The sequence below is a fragment of the Oncorhynchus kisutch genome, linkage group LG4 (assembly GCF_002021735.2).
Source record: "Oncorhynchus kisutch isolate 150728-3 linkage group LG4, Okis_V2, whole genome shotgun sequence".
Classification (NCBI taxonomy): domain Eukaryota; kingdom Metazoa; phylum Chordata; class Actinopteri; order Salmoniformes; family Salmonidae; genus Oncorhynchus; species Oncorhynchus kisutch.
The window spans coordinates 72145000-72161660 of NC_034177.2; the positions used below are offsets into that span (position 1 = coordinate 72145000).

The following is a 16661-nucleotide window of genomic DNA, read 5'->3' on the forward strand; positions in this document are numbered from 1 at the left end:
ATGGTACGGGCAGGCATAAACTACGGACAACGAACACAATCACATTTTATCGATGGCAATTTGAATGCACAGAGATACCGTCACGAGATCCTGAGGCCCGTTGTCGTGCCATTCATCCTCCGCCATCACCTCATGTTTCAGCATGATAATGCACAGCCCAGTGTCGCTAGCATCTGTACACAATTCCTGGAAGCAGAAAATGTCCCAGTTCTTCCATGGCCTGCATACTCGCCAGACATGTCACCCATTGAGCATGTTTGGGATGCTCTGGATCGACATGTACGACAGTGTTTACAGTTCCCGCCAATATCCAGCAACCTCGCACAGCCATTGAAGAGGAGTGGGACAACATTCAACAGGCCACAAACAACAACCTGTTCAACTCTATGCGAAGGAGACGTTTTTCGTGCTGCATGAAGCAAATGGTGGTCACACCAGACACTGACTGTTTTTCTGATCCACACCCCTACTTTTTTTGTTACGGTATCTGTGACCAACAGATGCATATCTGTATTCCCAGTCATGTGATATCCATAGATTAGGGCCTAATTTATTTATTTCAATTGACTGACTACCATACAGTGGGGCAAAAAAGTATTTAGTCAGCCACCAATTGTGCAAGTTCTCCCACTTAAAAATATGAGAGAGGCCTGTAATTTTCATCATAGGTACACTTCAACTATGACAGAAAAAATGAGAAATATAAATACTTATTTTCCACCATAATTTGCAAATAAATGTATTAAAAATCCTACAATGTGATTTTCTGGATTTCTTTAGTTGAAGTGTACCGATGATGAAAATTACAGGCCTCTCTCTTCTTTTTAAGTGGGAGAACTTGCACAATTGGTGGCTGACTAAATACTTTTTTGCCCCACTGTATATGAACTCTAACTCAGTAACATTTTTGACATTGTTGCATGTTGCGTTTATATTTTTGTTCAGAATAAAACCTAAAAGGGTTCTTCGGCTGTCCCCAATAGGAGAACCTTTGAAGAACCATTTTTGGTTCCAGGTAGAAACCTTTTTGGGTTCTGTCTACTCCATGTAAACCTGTTCTACATGGAAACCAAAAGGGTTCTACTATGGGGAGAGCTGAAGAAGCCTCTTGGAACTGTTCTTCTATGAGTGTAGCTTTTAATAGTTTGATAAGATCTCTAAGAAATATGCCAGACCATTACCTCCTCCAGAAACACCAGGAGGGTCACGTTGTCCCCCAGGGTGGCTGTGAGTGTTCCCTCACTGGTGACCAGCTGCAGACCTCTGGGGGCCTGGTGGGGACACCTCTGCCTCCTAAGACGGTACTTCCCAAGGGTTCCCGCAGTGCAGTTATTGGACAGAGCCTTACGGTATCTACAACATACACACATACAGACATAAATAACTAGACAACCTGTACTCCCCCTTAAATACATACGAATAAATAAAACAAGGAAATACTCTGTCTACTTCACTGAATTATATTAAATGGAGAAGGATTTACCATACCCTGTAGTGTTTAGGAAGCTGTCTCCGGTGGTGCAGTCTCTGGACACGGAGGATGGAACAAACCAGAAGGCAGCAGTGCATCCTCCATCACTCTGCCTCTCAAAGCCAAAATCACTGTTTGGGGTGGGTGAGAAAAATCAATAAGCTACAGGTCGTGGTCAGTAATATGGATGAAGTATAGAAAGTGGATGTCTGTTTTCAAAGTTCATTTGTTTTATTTCCTTGATTTTTAACACCAATCATTACTTAGCTTGATATACTATTCTGTTTGACGTGTTCGACATCAATATCACCATAAGAAATGAAAATGTCTATATACACTACATGAAAAAGTATGTGGACACCTGCTCATCAAACATCTCATTGCAAAACCATGGGCATTAACATGGAGGTCCCTCCTTTGCTGCTATAACCGCCTCCACTCTTCTGGGAAGACTCTCCACTATATGTTGGAATGTTGCCGCGTGGATATGCTTCAATTCAGCCACAAGAGCATTAGTGAGGTCGTGCACTGATGTTGGACGATTAGGCCTGGCTCGCAGTCGGCGTTCCAATTCATCCCAAGTGTGTTCGATGGGGTTGATGTCAGGGCTCTGTGCAGACCAGTCAAATTCTTCCACACTGATCTCAACAAACCATTTCTGTATGGACCTCGCTTTGTGCACGGGGGAATTGTAGTGTTCTATTGGCAACTCCAAACCCAGATTCATCTGTCGGAGTGCCAGATGGTGAAGCGTGACTCATCACTCCAGAGAACGTGTTTCCACTGCTCCAGAGTCCAATGGCGGCGAGCTTTACACCACTCCAGCCGACGCTTGGCATTGTGCATGGTGAACTTAGGCTTGTGTGTGTGGCTGCTCTGCCATGGAAGCCCATTTCATGAAGCTCCCGACGAACACTTGTTGCGCTGACTTTGCTTCCAGAGGCAGTTTGGAAGTCGGTAGTGAGTGTTACAACTTAAGACAGATGATTTTACACGCTACAGCACTCGGCGGTCCCGTTCTGTGAGCTTGTGTGGCCTACCACTTCGTGGCTGAGCCGTTGTTGCTCCTAGACATTTCCACTTCACAATAACAGCACTTGCAGTTGTCAGCTCTAGCAGGGCAGTACTTGATGAATTGACCTGTTGGAATGGTGGCATCCTATGACAGTGCACAAGTTGAAAGTCACTGAGTCACAGTAAGGCCATTCCACTGCCATTGTTTGTCTATGGAGATTGCATGGCTGTGTGCTCGATTTTATACACCTGTCAGCAACAGGGGTGGCTGAAATAGCCGAATCCACCAACTGTTAAACAGTATATATAGTGTATGTTTACTGGCTTTGGAACACTGTAAGAAAATGTTACATAAACAAATATCGTATAAACTTGATTGATGGGCAGATGTCAGATGTCAGTGTTAGCTGGAATTAAAAGGTTTGCTCCAGTAAACAAATGACAGCATATTTATGAGTGGAGTGCAGACCCTTCATCAAGACACACAAACACACACACACACACACACACACACAAAACACACACACATACACCACTTCAAATACTGACATTCAAGCACACTCAACATCCTGAGACCTTTCTACATGCATAAGCCTCCCCTATTTTGTGGGTGGAATGGATTCTACTTTACTGAGTATGAGCTCACTGAGACCATCATCAGGTAATGACACAGGAGGTGCATTGTTTGTATCTGAAAACCTGTTTATACCTGGAGCTAAATGCGTCCTTCGTCCTGATCTTGTCCTTATCTTGTCTGTTTACACTTACGCTGAGTGAAAAAAACATTAAGAACACCTGCTCTTTCCATGACAGACTGACCAGGTGAATCCAGGTGAAATTGTAATTTTTTAGTTTGTTGAAATAATGGAAATAATGCATTTCCGTATTCATTTACATAAGTATTCAGATCCTTTACTCAGTACTTTGTTGAAGCACCTTAGGCGGCAATTACAGCATTGATTCTTCTTGGGTATGACACTACAAGCTTGGCACACCTGTATTTGGGGAGTTTATCCCATTATTCTCAGCAGATCCTCTCAAGCTCTGTCAGGTTCGATGGGGAGCATTGCAGCACAGCTAATTTCAGGTCTCTCCAGAGATGTTTGATCGGGTTCAAAACTTTAGAGTTCTGTGAGAATGACCATCAGGTTCTTGGTAAACTCCCTGACCAAGGCCCTTCTCCCCTGATTGCTCAGTTTGCCCAGGAGGCCAGCTCTAGGAAGAGCCTTGGTGGTTCCAAACTTCTTCCATTTAAGAATGATGGAGGCCACTACGTTCTTGGGGACCTTCAATGCTGCTGAAATGTTTTGGTACCCTGCCCCAGATCTGTGCCTCGACACAATGCTGTCTCTGAACTCTACAGACAATTCCTACAACCTCATGGCTTGGTTTTTGCTCTGACATTCACTGTCAACTGTGGGACCTTACACAGACAGGTGTGTGCCTTTCCAAATCATGTCCAATTGACTTTACCACAGGTGGACTCCAATCAAGTTGAAGAAACATCTCAAGGATGATCAATGGAAACAGGATGCACTTGAGCTCAATTTTGAATCTCATAGCAAAGGGTCTGAATACTTATGTAAATAATGTATTTATTTTTATGTTTAATACATTTGCTAACATTTCTAAAAACCTGTTTTTGCTTTGTCATTATGGGGTATTTTGTGTAGATTGCTGAGGATTTTTTTTATTTAATCCATTTTAGAATAAGGCTATAACTTAACAAAATGTGGAAAAAGTCAAGGGGTCTGAATACTTTCCGAAGGCACTGTAATGAAGGAAGTCACAAACTTCCAGTGTTTACTGTTCAGCTCGAGACCTGCTGCTGTGGACAGAAATCTGTCTCTGGTGAGTACAGCATTTGTTCCTTATTAAAGATTACTGATGAAGTTGTTATTCATTTGGTCCGTTTTTCGTCATTATACAGCATTTATGTAGCTCATTGTTACTATTGTTAGATTTTACTGTCATTATTAGCTGATTAGTGTCAGTGGCGTTATTTCGGCTAAACCTAGGGTATGGCATTCTTTGGAAATTGAAGCTAATTTACTGCATTTCTACACATTTAAAAAACCTAAAATGCTATTTGGAGAACAGCGAAAACAAAACTGACCCCAGCCATTACTTATATCATGGCAATATTAGGTTTAAAGGTCCTTGGAATGGCATATACAATGTCAACCACAGCTCAACCTCATCATAAATTCATACATTTACCTGTGGAAAGCTGCATACAGCGCAACATGAAATAGATGCATAATACACGCTATCAAGTCACAAAAAGGCTGCCTTCAGATGCTGACATCCATAGGCGGCAAGTGACTTTCAAGTTTGGGGAAGCTATTTTGACACCATAAAACTGCACCTTTATAATAAAGGATTACATGCATCTATCATCGCATTTGCAGACTAATGTAAGGTAGGCTACTATTCCTAATGTGATGAGTAGATTGCTTAGTCAGAATTTAGGCTAATAATATGACTCAATCACTGTTAGCAAAACAGACCGTTTTGAACAACGAATGTGTTAGCGCATAGTGACAGAGTAGGTCTAATCAGGGTTTATAGCAGGGTTTCCCAACCCTCTCCTTGGCCCCCCCAGACGTTTCAAATATTTGATTTAGTCCTAAACTGGCCCACCTAATTCAATTAGTCAACTAACCATCAAACCTTTGACGAAATGTAATCAGATGTGCCAGTTTAGGGTTAAAACAAAAATGTGAAATGTCTGGGGGGCCCCCGAGGAGAGGGTTGTGAAACCCTGCTTAATATGACTGGAGACACAAGCAACATCTCTTTTTATACGACACAAATTAGTAGGCTACTCTGGTGAGACTGACAAACAGTAAAAACAACACTTTCTTGAATACAACCTTCTAATCTAGGCCTAAGAAAAGGGGAGACACAAATTGTACAATATGACGTCCATCTAGCCCGGAGGAGGAAATTATTGTCCCCAAAAAAACTTCCCAGTGACCAGTTGTACTGATCCAATGATAAAGACAGTGAATATTCCAGCACTCACCGGGGATATGGCCGATGCTCTCCGTTGGTGCCAATAAGATAGGCTACTGTTCGCTCAATTGGGTGTTGAGAATTCTAGAGACAAATTAGAGTCTTCTTTTTTTAGCAATAACCATTTACTTTCGAAACAAATGTTTTCCTACGATTGTATTTGGAAATATTGCGATAGGCCAATTTAACTACTTTTCACTGACAGCTGCTACTCATAAGATATTTTAATAGGCTATTTGCCGCACGTTCTGCCCAAATTTCTAATGATCCTCTGGAGCCAAATCATGCTCTTTGGTGTAGTATTTTAAATGATTTAATTTATTCACTTCCCCACCCGCCATTTTTTTTAAGATCCGACGGGGCTCATTGCCTGCTTGAATCATGCAGAAACGGGCAGCATTTAGGTCATGTAATTTATTCTGTTGGAAAGGGGAGAAATTGTGCCTTACAATGGTATTGACATTACAGTTGATCTGGAAGTATTACGTTTTTGGGGCGCTAAAATAAGGGTAATTGTACGGACCAAGGCGATGTACGAGTATACGTGAGTTTACGTTAATTATATAGCAATTTTTGTCAAATATAATTCAATTTACTTTACGGGAAGCTTATCTTCCCTTAGCCTGTTGGACATGCTGCCTATGTTGAAATCGATGTGAAAGTAACTAGTGTTTAAAGCAGCTGGCTATGAAGCTTAAAAGAAAAATCCACTCAAAACCACTTGTTTCTTTAATTTACAGTGTTAAATAACACTAATATTTCCGAATAATATGTTTTTGTGAACAAATGTTTCATATTGGCATTATAATAACGTCGGTTGCAACATGGAAAATCTTTGCGGAAACCTGTTAAGAAGCTAGCTATCTAGCCAACCAGCCAGCCCATAGAGAGAGCATTGAATTGCTAGCTAGGTAGCTAGCTAGCAAACATAGCTACATAAAATAATACCAAATACAATATCAGCATGTAAAGTAGCTAGTTAGCTGTAATTTCACCTAAACAAACTGCACAATCAATTTAGGAGTCTACAATCTCACCATGTTCAACCTGCAGATTGATGTGCCTCACAGAGTGGAGTCTGACATTCGCAATGGCAGATATACTTTTGAGGAGATGGGAAACGCTGTCCATGCTATGTCAATGGGCCATGCGGTTCATTCTGGGTGATTCTGGGACAAGAAGTGCACTCCTTCAAATAGCGAATACAAGTCTATTGTGCACTAGTTCAAAAACCCAACATTAGCAAGAATTTCGTCAATAAGAAGTACAACATTACAAGTCTTTTCTGAGATGTGAGATAAGTTGCTATCTGTAATATCGTATAGCTTTGGGAATTGTGACATTACGTACTTTTGAGGAATATAGGCACGTTTCTCGATATGTACACTGCCTTTGAGAAGGGATTGCGTGATGATTAGCTTAGCAACCGCATGACAACATGAACGTGATTGGTCGACAGTCTGCTGAGTGGGGCGTTATACGTTCCTAAATTCATTGGATTCCTATCTCTTTTCTATAATATCTCAGGCAATGGCACCATGCAATGCACCCTGGACTAAAAAGGCAGACAAATAGGAAAAATGTGCTATACCCTCTGTTAAATTGCACTATTCTCAAGGTAGGAATATAACAAAAATATGATCAATGGCTCATTCGAGAGACCTCCCTTATGTTATGACATCGGCCAGCATTGAAATCTGACATGTATGATAGAGGTTTTCGCGACCTAAAACTCGTATTCCTATTAACCGCCAGTGTAGTGAGAGCGACTTTAAAGAAGGTAAGGCATTAATTATATTTTTATTTCTGCGTTTTGTGTCACGCCTGCAGGGTTGAAATATGGTTTCTCTCTTTGTTTATGGAGGTCCTATCCTCAGATAATAACATCGTTTGCTTTCGCCGAAAAGCCTTTTTGAAATCTGACATGTTGGCTGGATTCACAACAAGTGTAGCTCTAATTTGCATGTGTGATTTAATGAAAGTTGGATTTTTATAGTAATTTATTTGAATTTGGCGCTCTGCATTTTCCCTGGCTTTGGGCCAGGTGGGACGCTAGCGTCTCACATATCCCAGAGAAGTTAACTGAGGAACTGCTAACGCTCTCTAACACAATCTACATATCTACAGATGTAGGATCTTAATTTGATGCAAACTTCTAAAGTTTGTAATTTTCACTTTGACATTTCAGACTTAGATTTACCCTAACAAAAAATGTATCAACCCCTACAAAACTGTCCATTAAGTATAATCCACATAATAATTCACATGTCCTGTTACCGCAGGATTATTTTTCTGCTGAATTCATATTTAAATCATTATTCTACATCTGTACACATAGTCACACCAGTCACGATTTCAAGAGGCACCATCCTCTACTTCATGCTCCTTTAGAGCTGGATTGAGTAATCACGCAAAGATATGGAAGCAGCACGTATGGACACACCTGGCCCATCTGTGCGGCCCTGTATTCTGAGAGAGAGACATTCCCCAGTACACCTGACTGACTACGCAGTTGAATACCTCGCTCACCAAGATCAATGCCTAGCCTCAACACAGGCACTGCTCTGACAAGGACGATGGAGTAGTCGAGCAGATATACTAACAAAGAGCAGTTTGCCCAGCTTCAGATCTAGTGCCCACTTGATGAGCCAATTCCCAGGCCTTTCTAACCTCCAAGCAGCTATGTTGGAGGAGAAAATAAAGCTTGTGGAGCCTCAGCTGGATGAAAATCACAGTGCCGACATGGATTGTGAAGGATTAGACTCCCAGGCCAGAAAAGCTCAGCAGTAAAGGGAACAAAATATGTTGCTACACGAGAAAGCATAAATAAAATAGGGAATGAGCTGGAGCTATTCAAGCTCGCCACATCTTTCCTTAACGATGAGGAGGAAGATGATGATACCTCCAGGAGCACCTCTCCAGCACTATCTGACGGGTCCCTCCACACACCTTGTGACAACTTTGTGCCTTTCCCACAGGCACCACAGACAGCACAGGAACCTCAGGCAGAACAGGCACCACAGGTAGCACAGCGAGACACCAACCTTGAGGAAAGTTGAGCCTACGGTGACTCACCACTTCTTCCTGCCTATCCATGGTACCCTGGACCAGCAACTGGTTACTCACCCCGCTCCAGCATGGTTCCACAACCTGCCCCACGACCTGGTATGAAACAGCTAATTGCCTCATTATACAGCATCTCAAAGTCATCGTTGCCCCATTTTGAGAGCGGAAGAGAGAGTTACTCAGAACAGCTACGAGCTCAGATTTGTTTCCCATGTCAACCCGCTCTTGAGCAAGATGCCACGGGACTACAGAGATTAATTTGTGGAGTACAGTTTTGACCACGGTATCGGACAGGCCAAATGTACGCCTTACCTGACTTGACAGCCAGGATCCAGAAGAAGTCCAAGGCTAAGCATATATCAAGCAGAGATGTGGCCCTCTACCAATGTGACAGTTAAGAATGACCAACGTGCCTCCACTAGACCAAAGGAGAGAGCCAATCCTTAACATCAGTGAATATCCAAGCTCCTAGGAGCCTGCTCAAGCCAAGACCCCTTCCAAACCCTAGCCATTCTCTCATCACTGTGACAACACATAACAAAATCTCATCTCATGTCCAGAGTCCAAGAAGTTGAACACAGGACAGATCGTTAAATGGATAAAAGATAAACAACGGTGCTGGAAATGTGGACAACCCCATAAACATGATGCTTGTACCCTCGAACGACCCAGCCATGCAACTAGCAGCACCAAACGATCTTTCACGATTCCTTCCATCAAAACCATAAGAACATTCTTATGGGGAGTGTCCCTACTACAAATATGTACCTGGACAGACCCAACAGATCACAGAAATGTATGATGAACGTTGTGAAACTTCTCCTTCACAATGGGGATAAATGGTTACAAACAGTCTGCAATTGTGTTATTGTGCTCCAATGGTGCCTTTTTTTGCAGCTAAAAGGATTAATAAAGACTGTATGGAATTGAATTGAATGTTAAATAAGCGACAGTAGCAGGCAGTAGACTCCTCACCACTCAAAGTCAGCCTCAGTGCATGGACAGGAATCTGACATCTGGGAGATGTACTGATCTTTGGTTTTGACACATCTGGCGTCGGGCTTCAGATTCTGGAAGATTCTCTTCACTCCCATGATGCAGACTTTACCCTGTGAGAAATAATGCATTATTTGAATAATTAACTATGACATTTCAGAATTGACTTCCTTTTTTATTTAACGACTTCAAAGGAAAGACACTGATTGATGGAGTTAAAAAAATTCATTATAGTAGTATACACATGAAAATGTGTATAACTTATACTTTGTTATCTGGAAGTTAATACACAGAAAATAGCTATAATATTCAGACAAATTTGAGATAGACAATTGGGTGAGATAGGACATGTTCATCTTCATTGTGTCCATGTAGAAGAATAAGCTTTAGCAGATGTATTCCATCAAACCAAGGTCCCCAAAGCCATTATAAATGTATCAAAATGGTTGCTCTTACATCATTGTGTAACTGCCAGGTCTGATAGTCGTCTGTGGTGCACCTTCTGTTGAAGATGGGCCTGAAGTCAATCTTGACAAGCTGCCATTCAGAACGATGGCTGAAATGGCCAAATATCCTGCAAACACAAAAAGTCAGGCATGAGAAAAAAGGGAGGGAAAAAGGGTTAATAGCTAAAAATATTTTTTTTGCACACAGTCATGGCCAAAATTTTGGAGAATGACACAAATATTAATTTCCACAAAGTTTGCTGCTTCAGTGTCTTTAGATATTTTTGTCAGGTGTTACTATGGAATACTGAAGTATAATTACAAGCATTTCATAAGTGTCAAAGGCTTTTATTGACAATTACATGAAGTTGATGCAAAGAGTCAATATTAGCAGTGTTGACCCTTCCTTTTCAAGACCTCTGCAATCCGCCCTGGCATGCTGTCAATTAACTTCTGGGCCACATCCTGACTGATGGCAGCCCATTCTTGCATAATCAATGCTTGGAGTTTGTCAGAATTTGTGGGGTTTTGTTTATCCACCCGCCTCTTGAGGATTGACCACAAGTTCTCAATGGGAAAGGCATTGTTCGTCACCAAACTGTTCCTGGATGGTTGGGAGAAGTTGCTCTCGGGATGTGTTGGAACCATTCTTTATTCATGGCTGTGTTCTTAGGCAAAATTGTGAGTGAGCCCACTCCTTGGCTGTGAAGCAACCCCACACATGAATGGTCTCAGGATGCTTTACTGTTGGCATGACACAGGACTGATGGTAGCGCTCACCTTGTCTTCTCCGAACAAGCTTTTTTCCAGATGCCCAAAACAATCGGAAAGGGGATTCATCAGAGAAAATTACTTTACCCCAGTCCTCAGCAGTCCAATCCCTGTACCTTTTGCAGAATATCAGTCTGTCCCTGATGTTTTTCCTGGAGAGGTGGCTTCTTTGCTGCCCTTCTTGACACCACTTTGCCTCACTGTGCATGCAGATGCACTCACACCTGCCTGCTGCCATTCCTGAGCAAGCTCTGTACTGGTGGTACCCCGATCCTGCAGCTGAATCAACTTTAGGAGACGGTCCTGGTGCTTGCTGGACTTTCTTGGGCACCCTGAAGCCTTCTTCACAACAATTGAACCGCTCTCCTTAAAGTTCTTGATGATCTGATAAATGGTTGATTTAGGTGCAATCTTACTGGCAGCAATATCCTTGCCTGTGAAGCCCTTTTTGTGCAAAGCAATGATGATGGCACGTATTTCCTTGCAGGTAACCGTGATTGACAGAGGATGAACAACGATTCCACGCACCACCCTTCTTTTGAAGCTTCCAGTCTGTTATTCAAACTCAATCAGCATGACAGACTGATCTCCTGCCTTGTCCTCGTCAACACTCACACCTGTGTTAACGAGAGAATCACTGACATGATGTCAGCTGGTCCTTTTGTGGCAGGGCTGAAATGCAGTGGAGATATTTTTGGGGGATTCAGTTCATTTGCATGGCAAAGAGGGACTTTAAAATTAATTGCAATTCATCTGATCACTCTTGATAACATTCTGGAGAATATGCAAATTGCCATCATACAAACTGAGGCAGCATACTTTTTTAAATGTTATAATTGCGTCATTCTCAAAACTTTTTGCCACAACTGTAGAAGTGCAAGGAAAAAAGGCTACCATGGCTGGGCACAAGGGATGTTTGCGATTACAAAGAGAAAATAGAAACAAACGTTTTTTTTCTCCAAACATCCAATCAACTTTCAGTGCATTGCATAATACATACTATATCCATATGGCATTTGTTTTGATTCTTACGTCATGATGAGGGTGTCCTCCCCTGGCTCTCCTAAGACTCCGTCTACATAGAGAGGAGAGGAGGTAAAGCTGAATTTGTTCCAGTGTCTTCCCTCATCAAAACTCAACCTGGATGGAGAAACAACATGTTGTCTCTCATACATGTGGACCCCTCACTGTGCATAGAAAGGATTGTACTGTAATTCATTTGATCACCCTGTTGCAGGAGAACATTTCTGCAATGCAGTGTATTTGAGGTTTTAAAAGGCTTTAGTCATTTCTGACTTGATTTTCCCTTATGGAAAAAGAATCAATCCCTACAAAAAAACCTAAGTTCAGTACAATCCACATAATAATTCACATTTCATGTTGCTGCAGGATTATTTTCCTGCTGTAGTAAACTGGCTCAAATTAAGATCCAACATCTGTACATAATACAGTCCATAAAACATTTAAATAGACAAACGTAAATCAATGTTGATAATTTAACAGTGTGCATGAAGTTGAATGTTAAAGGAAACAATACCAAATGTGTCTGATGGGGAGAGGTGTGTGTCGAATGGCCACTAGGGCACCGCCCTGGTTAAGAAAGAGGATGCTATACTCCTCCTCAAATACCTACAAACAGGGACAGGATTTCATCACATTTTCACAGAGGTCAGAGATGTACATAACGTTCATGTATACTTTTGATGAGTAATAGACCATAACATTTCATGACTATACTACTATTCTACTATATCATGCAACACCGCTACATAGCACATGAAACACAGCAACATAGCACATGCAACATATTATATAGAAAAATAAATTAAGAGGGCTCATCAAATGAAAAACGCTCCTAAGAAGCTGTATAGGAAAATAATAATGACTGCCCATGGCGCGTGATCAAGGGTAATGTCAATCTATATCATGCATCATTCATTTAGAGTTTGCTCCCTCCTCCAAATGATTGAGTCATAAGCCGATTGATCTTTTCTTCTATGTGTCTGTCGTCTTGATTTTGTGTCACACTTCAGTGGCGCCTGTCTCTTTCAATCACAGTACCTCTCTCCAAGTGTTGCCAGCATCTGAGGTGATGAAAATGCTGACATTATTGGCGGTCAGCTCAGGCCCAATGGTACCTTGATGTAGAAGGTATAGCATAGTTACAGTGTAAACACATTGAACAATTATGAACTTTAATTTTATGCCTTCTCAACCCACATTACAATATATTTAATGAACAATTAAATAAAAATGAAGATGCATACACACTGCAACAGGCTACAGCTCTCCTAAAAAGTGAGTATTTACTGAGACATTCAGACATTCCAATCTCCAATAGATGTGCAGGCATACTCTGATCAATTTCACAGTGCAACCAGATCTGACCAAAGGGTTTTAAGGCAGAATGCCAGCAAGATAACAGGGGTCTTTAACGGTGGAAAAAGAGCAAAGTGAAAGAGTTGTGTAAAAACTGCTAATTGGGAACCATAGGGGTATACTACAAAGCAGGATCAAGGAGTTATCCAGTTAATTTGCCTAATTAGTTGGAAATAACCTTTTATTTTTTGGAAAGATACGCTTGAAATTGGCATGGTCAAATTGACTCAAGAACCTAAAATACATATCTAAGTTGATCTTTCTTAATGAACCAGAAAATCTATAGTTATTTCTGGTTGTTTATCAAAGTTAGCAGGCTAAGTCATTGATCCTGCTTTGTTCTATACCCCTCTGAGGGAGAGCAGAGGTCCTTGTGGGCATTGCTAAAAAAAAAACTAAAGTTATCAAATAGTGCTTACCTGATGCTACTATAATTCCTGGAGCTGATTCTTTGCTGACTATGTTTCCAGACGTGTACGGGTTGTCAGACACATGGAGATGCAGGTGCAATGAACAATAGGGCTAAAAAATACCAAAACAAAAAGACATAAGGTGGTTTATAAAACAAAACTGTTACAAGTTTTCAGATATTGCTCACTTGCAAATGCAGACTCACCTGTACACAGTAGAGTCTGGTACCGCTCAGATCAGTTGTAGGAGCATGTAGAAGACGCCAGTCTCGCCCCTTATTGTAAGTGATAAATGTTTTCACTTCGTTCTCGACAACTTTATTTGACAAGAACACCCCTTTTATCCCTGCTACCTAGGAACACGTGAGAAACAGAGACATGAAAAAATATCGAGGGTCAAAAGCTACAACTGTAAATGATTCAAACATAAGTAAAGCTGAAGCCTTAGTTTTGAGGTGGAACGCGATAGCATTTCTGACAGGGAGCACTACTTTGGACCATCTGTGGGTCTCTGCAGAGTGAAAACAACATATGGCGGAGCCCAAAGACATTTCTATTTCTTTGTATTTACAAACGGAGATGCATGCACTGCACTCACACAGCACTCACTCCAGTACATCCTGCTCCTCAATCCAGAGTGCACACATTTTTGTATCAAGAAATGTCTATGACCTTTTTGTAGCATTACTGGATAAGCCATCTCCTGTACATATTCAGAGTGCCTTTACAAAAAGGGTTCACAGTCAGTGTGTTTGGTCCAGTGAGCTTCAACAAGTATTCTGGTTTTAATGGAGACAATGAGCAATGAGTATAATTGTTGCTGATAGCTATCTAGGCTGTATGGTTGTATTAACATAATTATATGAGTAGCTTTTACTGCTAGTTCAGGATGAAGGTAATCAACGCTGATTACATGTGTGGGATGGCGTTGCTTTGTAAGGTCGTCAATAGCGCTATACCTAGCGGTCAGTGAAGACAGATATGGGTGCAGGTTCTACAGTAGCTGAAGTTGATATAGTAGAAGTGAATCAAGAATTATTGTGTGTAGACCTGGAAATGTGCTAACGTAACAATGCTACATACTGTACCTTATAAAATTAGATCATCTTGGTTACGCATGGACCTGCTAGTTAATGGCTAACAAAACTCTATATATCATAGATGTAGATTATAATGATCTGATATTGTATGAGTATGCTAATATACTCTAATAACGCTGCATACTTGGATATGGCAGGTCTTCATGACTGATGTACAGTATGTGTTCGCTTAAGTTACTAACATATGAAATAAGGAGGAACAGCCGGGATTGAGGCTTCAAAAAGATGCATGGCTGTTACAAGGCAAGGGCACTCCAGTACCATCTGTGCCATAAAGGTTGAGACCTCTTGTCAGAAGTGGTAGTGTGCATACAAACAGGGATGGCACTCTAACTAAGCCGTTGCTACATACCTCATAGAGGTCTATCATAACGTTGCCCTCTGGTCCCCCACTGCTCACTACGTTCTCCAGGGCCAGAGTGAAGAAGAGACCATGGGCCTCTGACATGTACAAGTTGTAGGAGTCATTCTGGTGCCAATCCTGCACTGCTGCCACCACCTGGTTATCATCTGTGCTGATTATCTGCAAGTCCTGGAAATGAATTATTAGTTAGGATCCTATACCATACAATTACAAATGTTATTTTCCTTAGGGATTTTGTTTCAGGACTGCAGTGGAACCCAATGACCACAAACGGGTTGAATTAACGTTGTTTCCAGGTTATTTCGTTTAGAAAATGCAATGTGAGGATTTTGAATCAATGTTGAAAACTGATCGGATTTGCAAAAATGCATCAACTTAAGGGAATTTCTGTGATGTTTGTCTTTTTTTCACCCAACTTTTAACTTAAATCAAACTACATGTTTTTTTGTGGGGTTTTTTTAACGTTGAATTCCCATTAGTGTCCAGTGGTGTAATTCTGCACACAACTGTAGGGGAGAGTGGGGTAAGTTAAGCCATGTTTTATATTAAGCATCACTCCATCAAGGGAATTATGGTATTCTTTCTAACAAACATGCAGTCTCTACATACAGTACCAGTCAACGGTTGACACACCTACTCATTCAAGGTTTTTATTTTTTTTATTTTAACTATTTTCTACATTGTAGAATAATAGTGTAGACATCAAAACTGTGAAATAACACATATGGAATCATGTAGTAACCAAAAAAGTTTGAAACAAATCAAAATATACACTGCTCAAAAAAAATAAAGGGAACACTGATTGACAATAAATTTCACATGCTGTTGTGCAAATGAAATAGACAACAGGTGGAAATTATAGGCAATTAGCAAGACACCCCCAATAAAGGAGTGGTTCTGCAGGGGGTGACCATAGACCACTTTTCAGTTCCTATGCTTCCTGGCTGATGTTTTGGTCACTTTTGAATAATGGCGGTGCTTTCACTCTAGTGGTAGCATAGACGGAGTCTACAACCCACACAAGTGGTTCAGGTAGTGCAGCTCATCCAGGATGACACATCAATGCGAGCTGTGCAAGAAGGTTTGCTGTGTCTGTCAGTGTAGTGTCCAGAGCATGGAGGCGCTACCAGGAGACAGGCCAGTACATCAGGAGACGTGGAGGAGGCCGTAGGAGGGCAACAACCCAGCAGCAGGACCGCTACTTCCACCTTTGTGAGGAGGAGCACTGCCAGAGCCCTGCAAAATGACCTCCAGCAGGCCACAAATGTGCATGTGTCTGCTCAAACGGTCAGAAACAGACTCCATGAGGGTGGTATGGGCTCGACGTCCATAGGTAGGGGTTGTGCTTACAGCCCAACACCGTGCAGGACGTTTGGCATTTGCCAGAGAACACCAAGATTGGCAAATTCGCCACTGGCGCCCTGTGCTCTTCACAGATGAAAGCAGGTTCACACTGAGCACATGTGACAGACGTGACAGAGTCTGGAGACGCCGTGGAGTCATATATATCAGAGTGGCATTGGACTAAGATAAAGTGGCATAGTATAGAGTACAGTATATATAAACTCAGCAAAAAAAGAAATGTCCTCTCACTGTCAACTGCATTTATTTTCAGCAAACTTAAAA

General features: G+C 41.5%; 1 protein-coding gene across 1 annotated transcript in view; it reads right to left on the reverse strand.

Moving 5' to 3' along the window:
* Positions 1-16661, reverse strand: part of LOC109888983 (VPS10 domain-containing receptor SorCS1) — a 51056-nt gene that overhangs the window by 11728 nt on the left and 22667 nt on the right. Inside the window, exons 9-18 of the mRNA XM_020480128.2 lie at positions 15024-15203; positions 13778-13924; positions 13581-13683; positions 12844-12920; positions 12320-12411; positions 11815-11922; positions 10022-10139; positions 9545-9678; positions 1489-1602; positions 1182-1353 (exon numbers count right to left, since the gene is read on the reverse strand). Coding sequence (XP_020335717.2) covers positions 1182-1353; positions 1489-1602; positions 9545-9678; positions 10022-10139; positions 11815-11922; positions 12320-12411; positions 12844-12920; positions 13581-13683; positions 13778-13924; positions 15024-15203 — 1245 coding nt within the window. The remainder of the gene's footprint in view (positions 1-1181; positions 1354-1488; positions 1603-9544; positions 9679-10021; positions 10140-11814; positions 11923-12319; positions 12412-12843; positions 12921-13580; positions 13684-13777; positions 13925-15023; positions 15204-16661) is intronic.